The sequence below is a fragment of the Aquarana catesbeiana genome, linkage group LG05, assembly GCF_042186555.1.
Source record: "Aquarana catesbeiana isolate 2022-GZ linkage group LG05, ASM4218655v1, whole genome shotgun sequence".
Classification (NCBI taxonomy): domain Eukaryota; kingdom Metazoa; phylum Chordata; class Amphibia; order Anura; family Ranidae; genus Aquarana; species Aquarana catesbeiana.
Window position 1 is genome coordinate 653,430,879 of NC_133328.1, and position 13,043 is coordinate 653,443,921.

A 13,043-nucleotide genomic window follows, 5' to 3' on the forward strand; every position below is an offset into this window, starting at 1 on the left:
TCTCCAGGAGGTCGGTGTATGTGTGTCAAAGTCAACAATTAAGAGAAGACTTCACCAGAGTGAATACAGAGGGTTCACCACAAGATGTAAACCATTGGTGAGCCTCAAAAACAGGAAGGCCAGATTAGAGTTTGCCAAACAACATCTAAAAAAGCCTTCACAGTTCTGGAACAACATCCTATGGACAGATGAGACCAAGATCAACTTGTACCAGAGTGATGGAAAGAGAAGAGTATGGAGAAGGAAAGGAACTGCTCATGATCCAAAGCATACCACCTCATCAGTGAAGCATGGTGGTGGTAGTGCCATGGCGTGGGCATTTATGGCTGCCAATGGAACTGGTTCTCTTGTATTTATTGATGATGTGACTGCTGACAAAAGCAGCAGGATGAATTCTGAAGTGTTTCGGACAATATTATCTGCTCATATTCAGCAAAATGCTTCAGAACTCATTGGACGGAGCTTCGCAGTGCAGATGGACAATGACCCGAAGCATACTGAGAAAGACACCAAAGAGATTTTTAAGGGAAAGAAGTGGAATGTTATGCAATGGCCAAGTCAATCACCTGACCTGAATCCGATTGAACATGCATTTCACTTGCTGAAGACAAAACTGAAGGGAAAATGCCCCAAGAACAAGCAGGAACTGAAGACAGTTGTAGTAGAGGCCTGGCAGAGCATCACCAGGGATGAAACCCAACGTCTGGTGATGTCTATGTGTTCCAGACTTCAGGCTGTAATTGACTGCAAAGGATCTGCAACCAAGTATTAAAAAGTGAAAGTTTGATGGATGATTGTTAATCTGTCCCATTACTTTTGGTCCCTTAAAAAGTGGGAGGCACATATACAAACTGCTGTAATTCCTACACCGTTCACCTGATTTGGATGTAAATCCCCTCAAATTAAAGATGAAAGTCTGCAGTTAAAGCACATCTTGTTCATTTCATTTCAAATCCATTGTGGTGGTATATAGAGCCAAAAAGATTAGAATTGTGTCGATTTCCCAATATTTATGGACCTGACTGTACATCTGACCCCTTTTTACATGTATACAGCTTTCTATACTTATACTGTATGTAATATAATGCATGTATGTCCATCTACCTGTGTTTTAGGAGTAAAGCTCTCAGTACGTTCGCTCGATCCTCCGCTCTTATCTGGTCACTAATGATCATCTGTTCCACCACTTGATGAGCAATTCCAGGGAGAGTTCTCTGATCCAGGTCTAGAAGAACAGCACCTGGCAGGAAACATCATACACCGTGTCCAATCTCAACTGTCTGCAGAGGATTGCATCCTACTCTTCCCATACCTCCATATCTCTTTCACCCAAACACTCCCTACAGCTCCCCCCATAATTCCGACCACCCGCCTCCTACACTCTCTACACCTTTCAACATAACCCCAACCTCTGCCTCCTATCCTACACCTCCCACCATGACTCTGACCCCCCCCCCCACCCCCCCACCTCGTCCTACCTCTCTCAACATTACCCCAACCTCCTCCTATATTCCCTACATCTCTCACCATGACTCTGATCCTCCTCGTCCTACCCCTTTCAACATTACCCCAACCTCTGCCTCCTATACACTCTACACATCCCACCACAACATCAACTTCCGCCTCCTGCACCTCTCAACACAACTCCAACATCTGCCTCTTTTACTCCCTACACCTCCCACCATAACTCCAACCTCCCGCCTCCTACACCTTTCAACGTAATCCCGTGCTCCTCCTCCTATCCTACACCTAACACCATAACTCTGATACCCCACCTCCTACACCTCTCAACATAATTTCAACCTCCTCCACCTCCTATATTCCCTACAGCTCCCACCATAACTTTGATCTCCCTCGTCCTATACTCCCTACAACTTGCAACATACCCCATAACCCCAACCTCCACCTCCTATCCTACACCTCCAACCATAACTCTGATACCCCACCTCCTATACCTCTCAACATAATTCCAACCTCCTCCACCTCCTATATTCCCTACATCTCCCACCATAACTTTGACCTCCCGCATCCTACACTCCCTACACCTTGCAACATAACCCCAACCTCCTCCTCCTATCCTACACCTCCCACCATAACTCTGATACCCCACCTCCTACACCTCTCAACATAATCCCAACCTCCTCCTCCTATATTCCCTACATCTCCCACCATAACTCTGATCTCCCTCGTCCTACTCCTCTATACATAACCAAACCTCTGCCTTCTATACTCCCTACACCTCCCGCCATAAATCTGACCTCCTGCCTCTTAAACTCCCTACACCTTGCAACATAACTCATAACTCCAACCTCCTCCTCCTATCCTACACCTCCAACCATAACTTTGATCCCTCACCTCTTACACTTCTCAACACCTACACATCTCAACATAACCCCAACTTCCTCCACTTCCTCCACCTCCTATATTCCCTACACCTCCCACCATAACTCTGATCTCCCTCGTCCTATACTCCCTACAACTTGCAACATACCCCTTAACCCCAACCTCCACCTCCAACCATAACTCTGATCCCCCACCTGCTACACCTCTCAACATTATCCCAACCTCCTCCAACCCCTATATTCCCTACATCTCCCACCATAACTCTGATCTCCCTCTTCCTACACTCCCTACACCTTGCAACATATCCCATAACCCCAACCTCCTCCTCCTATCCTACACCTCCAACCATAACTCCGATCCCCCACCTCCTACACCTCTCAACATAATCCCAACCTCCTCCACCTCCTATATTCCCTACACCTCCCACCATAACTCTGACCTCCCGCCTCCTACACTCCCTACACCTTGCAACATAACCCATAACCCCAACCTCCTCCTCCTATCCTACACCTCCAACCATAACTCCGATCCCCCACCTCCTACACCTCTCAACATAATCCCAACCTCCTCCACCTCCTATATTCCCTACACCTCCCACCATAACTCTGACCTCCCGCCTCCTACACTCCCTACACTTTGCAACATAACCCATAACCCCAACCTCCTCCTTCTGTCCTACACCTCCAACCATAACTCTGATCCCCCACCTCCTACACCTCTCAACATAATCTCAACCTCCTATATTCCCTACATCTCCCACCATGACTCTGATCTCCCTCGACTTACCTCTCTCAACAAAACTCCTACCTCCCATCTCCTACACTCCCTACAACTTTCAACATAACCCATAACCCAACCCTCCTATATTCCCTACACCTCCCACCATGACTCCGACCCCCCACCTTCTACACCTACCTTCATAAATCCAACTTTCTCCTATATTCCCTACATCACCCACCATAACTCTGACCTCCCACCTCCTACACTCCCTACACCATTCAACATAACCCATAATCCCAACCTCCTCCTCCTATCCTACATCTCCTATCATGACTTCAATCTCCACCTTCTACACCCCCCTCCATAAATTCAACCTCTTCCTGTACTCCTTACACCTCCCACCATAACTCTGACCCCCCCCACCTCCTACACTTTTCAACACAACTCCATCCTTCTCCTCCTACATTCCCTACACTTTCCATCATACACCATCACCCTCTTCCTTCACTCCCTTCTTCTCCCACCATAACGCCAATCCCCTCCTCTTATATCTCCTTCCATAAATCCAACCCCCTTGTCCAACACTCCCTACACCTACTTTCATAAATCTAACCTCTTCCCCCTACATTCCCTACACCTCCCACTGTAACTCTCTGACCCCTCTCTGCCTACACATCTCTCCATAACTCCAACATCTTTCTCCTGCACACCTTACACCTTCCATCATACCCCAATGCTCTCCTCCTACATTCCCTACACCTCTCACTATAACTCTGACCCCCCAGCCTAAAAACCTCTCCCTTAACTCCAACACCCTCCTCCTATACTCCATACACCTTCCACCATAAGACCAACACCCACCTCCTTCACTCCCTACTTCTACCTCCGTACCTCTAGCAAAGAGGGAAGACACATTAAGGAGTCAATGCTGCTCACCCCAATATGGACAAGAAAAATGGGAAAAGGTCCCCCGAGCGGGGTTTTTAGGCAGCTAACTATAGATGTGAGCAAGGCAGTAAATAAAATATTAAAATGCTTTATTGAAGGGTAATGAATGAATGTAACAACATATAAATATAAGTTAGGAGCTCCAGTGGGAAAATACCCATACCAAATACATACAATAGCAAACATAGGTTATACACAGCATATGATAAGGCTTTCTGTAGCAAACTCATCCTCTGAAGAGACCCCAAAATTCATGGGTCGAAACGCGTCAGGATTGTTATGCAATAGCCTTATCATATGCTGTGTATAACCTATGTTTGCTATTGTATGTATTTGGTATGGGTATTTTCCCACTGGAGCTCCTAACTTATATTTATATGTTGTTACATTCATTCATTACCCTTCAATAAAGCATTTTAATATTTTATTTACTGCCTTGCTCACATCTATAGTTAGCTGCCTAAAAACCCCGCTCGGGGGACCTTTTCCCATTTTTCACCTCCGTACCTCTAACCCCCCCTTTCTAAGGTTACAGATTATCCACAAATATCCCATAATATTAAGACTTTTAGAGGTTCCTCCATTGCCTAGCCATCCAACTCACAGGATCCCTACATCATCTTAAGCAGATCTAGTTACCATGTGACAGCGTTCGTCTTAGTTCCAGCAGACTGCGGAAACTGAGAGAAGCCACGTGTGGTTTTCCCCATTGGTCTGTCTCTGCTTCAACGTCCTCCTCAAATTTTATCCAGCGAGCCGTCTCCTTCCATTGTAATTCCTGGTGCTTGTCTAAAACCAGCTCGTTCAGCTCCACAAACACCTGGTGGGTTTTATTAACCATAGAGGGTCATCCATCATATCATTAAACAATTTGTTGTGTGTTTCATGAGACAGATATAATATATGTGGCCCCAAGCTGTACTCACCTCGTGGGGTTGGAGGGTGACACTTTTCCTGTGTGGTTGTCTCTCTTTGTGGTCTTTGTTGATATGAATCACTTGCCCTTTGCTCTTACGTACAAGATGTCTACGCACAGCAGGTAGGTCCTCAAATCTGTGACCTAAGAAATGGAGAGCAGTTAGGTTCTACCTGAGAAAAAGTCCCATTTCACTGTAGCAGAATCTGATCTTCTCATCTTTCTGCCCCTGAGATCTCTAGACAGAAGAAGAAGAGCTACACTGGATGGATAACAATCTTCTGAAGAATGGTATGTTCGGAGTTTGGAAAAACAATGGAGGGAGTTTTATAGTCAATGGATACACCGCATGAAACATCTCCAGAGAGATAATCAGAAGGGAGCATGAGATCCAAAAAGACATTTGATGGGATAGGAGGGATCATGGCTGAGTAGCCAGAATCTGGTGTATTATTGCCTTGATAAGACATCAAATACCTACAGCAATGGATGTTGAAGGACGGTCTGCTTTGTGGAGAATGAACCCTATATGTATTGAAAGCATGAGAAAGAACAAGTCTTTGAGGGAGCAATGGCCCCCTCTCAAATATGAAGAAGTATCACATGAGGTACATTGTGTGGGGTGTTAGAGATCTATACAGAGAGAAGAGTACACAGACATTGGATGGGGTACTGTAGATTCAGAGTATTGAGTGATTGCAGATGGAGTGTTAAAAATCTGAAGAGGTATTAGCAGTGTAGAGAGACGGTAAATTAAAGTATAAAGGATAAAGAAAAAGATTGGGAGTGATATATGCAGCCTGGGGAGGCAGCAGATGGGGTATTAGTAGTCCACAGAGGTAGTGAATGGGGTATTAGTAGTTCATAGAGGCACTGGATGGGGTATTAGTAGTCCATAGAGACAGTGGATGGGGTATTAGTAGTCCATAGAGACAGTGGATGGGGTATTAGTAGTCCAGAGAAGCAGTGGATGAGGTATTGGTAGTTCAGAGAGGCAGTTGATGGGGTATTAGCAGCCCATATCAATTAGTGAATGATGTATTCACCATTTAGAGAGGTAGAAGATGGGGTATTTGTAATTCAGAGAGGTAGTGAATGGGGTATTAGAAGTCCAGAGTGGCTGTTGATGGGTATAAGTAGTCCAGATTGGCAGTGGATGGGGTATTAGTAGTCCATAGAGGCATTGGATGGGGTATGAGTAGTCCATAGAAGCAATGTGTGGGGTATTAGTAGTTGAGAAAGGTAGTAGATGGGGTATTAGTGGTCCAGAGAAGCAATGGATGGGGTACGAGTAATCCAGAGAAGCAATGGGTGGGATATGAGTAGTCCATAGAAGCAATGGTGGATGGGGTATAAGCAATACAGAGAGGCAGTGGATGGGGTATTAGTAGTCCAGAGAAGCAATGGATGGGGTACGAGTAGTTCAGAAGGGTAGTGGATGAGGTATTAGTAGTCCAGAGAAGCAATGGATGGGGTATTAGTAGTCCAGAAGGGTAGTGGATGGGGTATAAACAGTCTGAAGGCACTAACAAGGTCAGGGTCAGTTTATAGTAGTTAGAGTTTTAAGCATGAGGAGATGAAACCACACACATTGGAAGTCTTCTGCTGGTCTCGGGGTTCTGGTTACCATTTGCGGTTTCAGTATTTGTATATTTGGATGGAACGGGGGCAGATTAATGGGGCACTTTTCTTTCTGGATCTGGATCCCATTCTGTGACTTCTATCCAGTCCAATAGTCTTGGTGGAAGAACCCTCTTGAGAGCCGTATCTTCCAGCCCTTTTCACCCCTACTGTGACAACACTTACTTTTCATGTAGTCAAGGTCAGCTGATGCTAGAGTCTGAGCTTCAGTCTCATCGGTGGGCACAAGGTGATAGTGTGCATTCTCGGGGTGGGTCATACTACCAATTCTCCGACGTTCTGTAAGGCTGTAGCTACGATGAGGAGGTTGTCGATGAGGGAGGCGTGAGGCGCTAGCTACCTCGGCCACTGGAGAGCTGCATGTTTTCTGGTCTTCCCTGTGAACACACACACAAGTACAGTAAAATGTGTATGGACTACGATTCATGGAGTGTACAGGTCATGGAATGTAGTGGCGTGTAAGGGGACAGGTCATGGAGTGTACGGGGACAGGTCATGGAGTGTACGGGGACAGGTCATGGAGTGTACGGGTCATGGAGTGTAAGGGCACAGGTCATGGAGTGTATGGGTCATGGAATGTACCGGTCATGGAATGTACAGGTCATGGAGTGTACAGGTCATGGTGTGTACAGGTCTTGGGATGTACGGGTTATGGAGTGTACTGGCACAAGTCATGGAGTGTACGGGTCATGGAGTGTAAGGGGACAGGTCATGAAGTGTACGGGTCATGGAGTGTACAGGTCATGGAGTGTAAGGGGACAGGTCATGAAGTGTACGGGTCATGGAGTGTATGGGGACAAGTCATGGATTGTAAAGGTCATGGAGTGTACGGGGACAGGTCATGGAGTGTACGGGGACAGGTCATGGAGTGTATGGGTCATGGAATGTACCGGTCATGGAATGTACAGGTCATGGAGTGTACAGGGACAGGTCATGGAGTGTACAGGTCTTGGGATGTACGGGTTATGGAGTGTAGTGGCACAAGTCATGGAGTGTAAGGGGACAGGTCATGAAGTGTACGGGTCATGGAGTGTACAGGTCATGGAGTGTAAGGGGACAGGTCATGGAGTGTACGGGTCATGGAATGTACTGGCACAAGTCATGGAGTTTACGGGTCATGGAGTGTAAGGGGACAGGTCATGGAGTGTACAGGTCATGGAGTGTAGTGGCAAAAGTCATGGAGTGTACAGGTCATGGAGTGTACAGGTCATGAAATGTACGAGTTATGGAATGTACAGGTCTTGGGATGTATGGGTCATGGCGTGTAGTGGCACAAGTCATGGAGTGTATGGGGATAGGTCATGGAGTGTACGGGTCATGGAGTCTATGGGTCATGGAGTGTACGGGGACAGGTCATGGAGTATACGGGGACAGGTCATGGAGTGTACAGGTCTTGGGATATACGGGTCATGGCGTGTAGTGGCACAAGTCATGGAGTGTTTGGGGACAGGTCATGGAGTGTATGGGTCATGGATTGTACGGGGACAGGTCATGGAGTGTATGGGTCATGGAGTGTATAGGTCATGGAGTGTATGGGGACAGGTCATGGAGTGTATGGGTCATGGAGTGTACGGGTCATAGAGTGTTAGGGGACAATTCATGGAGTGTACGGGTCATGGAGTGTTCAGGTCATGGAGTGTAAAGGGACAGGTCATGGAGTGTACAGGTCATGGAGTATAGTGGAACAAGTCATGGAGTGTACAGGTCTTGGGATGTACGGGTTATGGAGTGTACGGGTCTTGGGATGTACGGGTTATAAAGTGTATGGTTCATGGAGTGTAAGGGGACAGGTCATGGAGTATACGGTGGAGAGGTCACGGAATGTACAGGTCATGGTGTGGATGGGGACAAGTCATGGATTGTACAGGTCATGGAGTGTACGGGGACAGGTCATGGAGTGTACAGGGACAGGTCATGGAGTGTACGGGTCATGGAGTGTACGGGGACAGGTCATGGAGTGTATGGGGACAGGTCATGGAGTGTACGGGTCATGGCTCTGTATGTTTTATATCCATTGGTAAAATAGGGAGTAAAGGCGCCTCGATACAGCAGTAACTCATTTAAAGACACAGCTTTACCATCTACTTACCCTGAGGGCTCTGACTTCTGCTCCCTGACCCCAGAGTCTGCAGATGAAGCCAGGACCAACCCAGAGCTTCTCTGAGAGATGTCATCCTCCACCGGGAAGAACTGGAAGAAAGGAGAAGGAAGGAATGTGATGGGTAGTTTCCTTCGAAAGAATGAAGTATGGAGTATAGCACCATCCCAGAACATACCTGTAAGTCAGATGATTCCGTCCCTTCATCAGGAGTTTTCTCTCCATCGGTTTCCTCTTCCTCCTCCTCTTCCCTTTCCTGGATGGTCCCCGGAGTGTCTCCGGGGACTGAGGCCCGCCTTCTCTTTTTTTTCTTTTTGTGCTTGCGAGGATCCCGGTTGGAGTCAGGAGGGAGGTGAGAGGAAAGGGGGTGGTGGATGTGATGAGAGGACTGACGATGGTCTAAAACATAAGTGACAACTCTGAGTCCCAGCTACAGTTCCAGACCAGCTATTGTCCCACACAGCAACAGTCCCAGACCAGCTACTGACCCAGACCATCTACAGTCCCAGACTAGCTACAGTCCCAGACCAGCTACAGTCCCAGACCAGCTACAGTCCCAGACCAGCTGCAGTCCCAGACCAGCTGCAGTCCCAGACCAGCTACTGTCCCAGACCAGCTACAGTCCCAGACCAGCTACAGTCCCAGACCAGCTACAGTTCCAGACCAGCTATTGTCCCACACAGCAACGGTCACAGACCAGCTACAGTCTCAGACCAGCTACTGTCCCAGCCCAGCTACTGTCCCAGCCCAGCTACTGTCCCAGACCATCTACAGTCCAAGACCAGCTACTGTCCAAGACCAGCTACTGTCCCAGACCAGCTACTTTCCTAGACCAGCTACTGTCCCAGACCAGCTATTGTCCCACACAGCAACAGTCCCTGACCAGCTACTGTCCCAGACCAGCTACTGTCCTAGACCATCTACAGTCCAAGACCAGCTACTGTCTCAGACCAGCTACTGTCCCAGACCATCTACAGTCCAAGACCAGCTACTGTCCAAGACCATCTACAGTCCAAGACCAGCTACTGTCTCAGACCAGCTACTGTCCCAGACCATCTATAGTCCAAGACCAGCTACTGTCCAAGACCAGCTACTGTCCAAGACCAGCTACTGTCCCAGACCAGCTACAGTCCCAGACCAGCTACAGTCCCAGACCAGCTATTGTCCCAGACCAGCTACTGTCCAAGACCAGCTACTGTCCAAGACCAGCTACAGTCCCAGACCAGTTACTTTCCCAGACAAGCTACTGTCCCAGACCAGCTATTGTCCCACACAGCAACAGTCCCAGACCAGCTACAATCTCAGACCAGCTACTGTCCCAGACCATCTACAGTCCAAGACCAGCTACTGTCCCAGACCAGCTACAGTCTCAGACCAGCTACTGTCCCAGACCATCTACAGTCCAAGACCAGCTACTGTCTCAGACCAGCTACAGTTCCAGACCAGCTATTGTCCCAGACCATCTACAGTCCCAGACCATCTACAGTCCAAGACCAGCTACTGTCTCAGACCAGCTACAGTCCAAGACCAGCTACTGTCCAAGACCAGCTACTGTCCCAGACCAGCTACTGTCCCAGACCAGCTACAGTTCCAGACCAGCTACTGTCCCAGACCATCTACAGTCCCAGACCAGCTACTGTCCAAGACCAGCTACTGTCCCAGACCATCTACAGTCCAAGACCAGCTACTGTCCAAGACCAGCTACTGTCCCAGACCAGCTACTGTCCCAGACCAGCTACAGTCCCAGACCAGCTACTGTCCCAGACCATCTACAGTCCCAGACCAGCTACTGTCCAAGACCAGCTACTGTCCCAGACCAGCTACTTTCCCAGACCAGCTACTGTCCCAGACCAGCTATTGTCCCACACAGCAACAGTCCCAGACCAGCTACTGTCCCAGACCAGCTACTGTCCTAGACCATCTACAGTCCAAGACCAGCTACTGTCTCAGACCAGCTACTGTCCAAGACCAGCTACTGTCCAAGACCAGCTACTTTCCCAGACCAGCTACTGTCCCAGACCAGCTATTGTCCCACACAGCAACAGTCCTAGACCAGCTACAGTCTCCGACCAGCTACTGTCCCAGACCAGCTACTGTCCCAGACCAGCTATTGTCCCACACAGCAACAGTCCTAGACCAGCTACAGTCTCCGACCAGCTACTGTCCCAGACCATCTACAGTCCAAGACCAGCTACTGTCCCAGACCAGCTACTGTCCAAGACCAGCTACTGTCTCAGACCAGCTATAGTTCCAGACCAGCAATTGTCCCACACAGCAACAGTCCCAGACCAGCTACTGACCCAGACCATCTACAGTCCCAGACTAGCTACAGTCCAAGACCAGCTACAGTCCCAGACCAGCTACAGTCCCAGACCAGCTACAGTCCCAGACCAGCTGCAGTCCCAGACCAGCTACTGTCCCAGACCAGCTACTGTCCCAGACCAGCTACAGTCCCAGACCAGCTACAGTCCCAGACCAGCTATTGTCCCACACAGCAACGGTCACAGACCAGCTACAGTCTCAGACCAGCTACTGTCCCAGCCCAGCTACTGTCCCAGACCATCTACTGTCCCAGACCATCTACTGTCCCAGACCATCTACAGTCCAAGACCAGCTACTGTCCCAGACCATCTACAGTCCAAGACCAGCTACTGTCCCAGACCAGCTACTGTCCCAGACCAGCTACTGTCCAAGACCTGCTACTGTCCCAGACCAGCTACAGTCCCAGACCAGCTATTGTCCCAGACCAGCTACTGTCCAAGACCAGCTACTGTCCAAGACCAGCTACTTTCCCAGACAAGCTACTGTCCCAGACCAGCTATTGTCCCAGACCAGCTACTGTCCAAGACCAGCTACTTTCCCAGACAAGCTACTGTCCCAGACCAGCTATTGTCCCACACAGCAACAGTCCCAGACCAGCTACAGTCTCAGACCAGCTACTGTCCCAGACCATCTACAGTCCAAGACCAGCTACTGTCTCAGACCAGCTACAGTTCCAGACCAGCTATTGTCCCAGACCATCTACAGTCCAAGACCAGCTACTGTCTCAGACCAGCTACTGTCCCAGACCAGCTACTGTCCCAGACCATCTACAGTCCAAGACCAGCTACTATCTCAGACCACCTACTGTCCCAGACCAGCTACTGTCCCAGACCATCTACAGTCCCAGACCAGCTACTGTCCAAGACCAGCTACTGTCCAAGACCAGCTACTGTCCCAGACCAGCTACTTTCCCAGACCAGCTACTGTCCCAGACCAGCTATTGTCCCACACAGCAACAGTCCCTGACCAGCTACTGTCCCAGACCAGCTACTGTCCCAGACCAGCTACTGTCTCAGACCAGCTACTGTCCCAGACCACCAGCTACTGTCCAAGACCAGCTACTGTCCAAGACCAGCTACTTTCCCAGACCAGCTACTGTCCCAGACCAGCTATTGTCCCAGACCAGCTACTGTCCCAGACCAGCTATTGTCCCACACAGCAACAGTCCTAGACCAGCTACAGTCTCCGACCAGCTACTGTCCCAGACCATCTACAGTCCAAGACCAGCTACTGTCCCAGACCAGCTACTGTCCAAGACCAGCTACAGTCTCAGACCAGCTACTGTCTCAGACCAGCTACTGTCTCAGACCAGCTACTGTCTCAGACCAGCTATAGTTCCAGACCAGCTATTGTCCCACACAGCAACAGTCCCAGACCAGCTACTGACCCAGACCATCTACAGTCCCAGACTAGCTACAGTCCAAGACCAGCTACAGTCCCAGACCAGCTACAGTCCCAGACCAGCTGCAGTCCCAGACCAGCTACTGTCCCAGACCAGCTACAGTCCCAGACCAGCTACAGTCCCAGACCAGCTATTGTCCCACACAGCAACGGTCACAGACCAGCTACAGTCTCAGACCAGCTACTGTCCCAGCCCAGCTACTGTCCCAGACCATCTACTGTCCCAGACCATCTACAGTCCAAGACCAGCTACTGTCCCAGACCATCTACAGTCCAAGACCAGCTACTGTCCCAGACCAGCTACTGTCCCAGACCAGCTACTGTCCCAGACCAGCTACTGTCCAAGACCAGCTACTGTCCCAGACCAGCTACAGTCCCAGACCAGCTACAGTCCCAGACCAGCTATTGTCCCAGACCAGCTACTGTCCAAGACCAGCTACTGTCCAAGACCAGCTACTGTCTCAGACCACCTTCTGTCCCAGACCACCTACTGTCCCAGACCACCTACTGTCCCAGACCATCTACAGTCCAAGACCAGCTACTGTCCCAGACCAGCTACAGTCCCAGACCAGCTACTGTCCCAGACCACCTACAGTCCCAGACCAGCTACTGTCCAAGACCAGCTACTGTCCCAGACCAGCTACTTTCCCAGAC

General features: G+C 49.4%; 1 protein-coding gene across 3 annotated transcripts in view; it reads right to left on the reverse strand.

Moving 5' to 3' along the window:
• SLC4A2 (solute carrier family 4 member 2) overlaps positions 1-13,043 on the reverse strand; it is a 73,219-nt gene that overhangs the window by 34,864 nt on the left and 25,312 nt on the right. For all 3 annotated transcript variants that reach the window (XM_073632600.1, XM_073632601.1, XM_073632602.1), the window contains exons 3-8: positions 8,845-9,065; positions 8,658-8,758; positions 6,734-6,945; positions 4,938-5,071; positions 4,651-4,831; positions 1,105-1,240 (exon numbers count right to left, since the gene is read on the reverse strand). In XM_073632600.1, the coding sequence (XP_073488701.1) occupies positions 1,105-1,240; positions 4,651-4,831; positions 4,938-5,071; positions 6,734-6,945; positions 8,658-8,758; positions 8,845-9,065 (985 nt within the window). The remainder of the gene's footprint in view (positions 1-1,104; positions 1,241-4,650; positions 4,832-4,937; positions 5,072-6,733; positions 6,946-8,657; positions 8,759-8,844; positions 9,066-13,043) is intronic.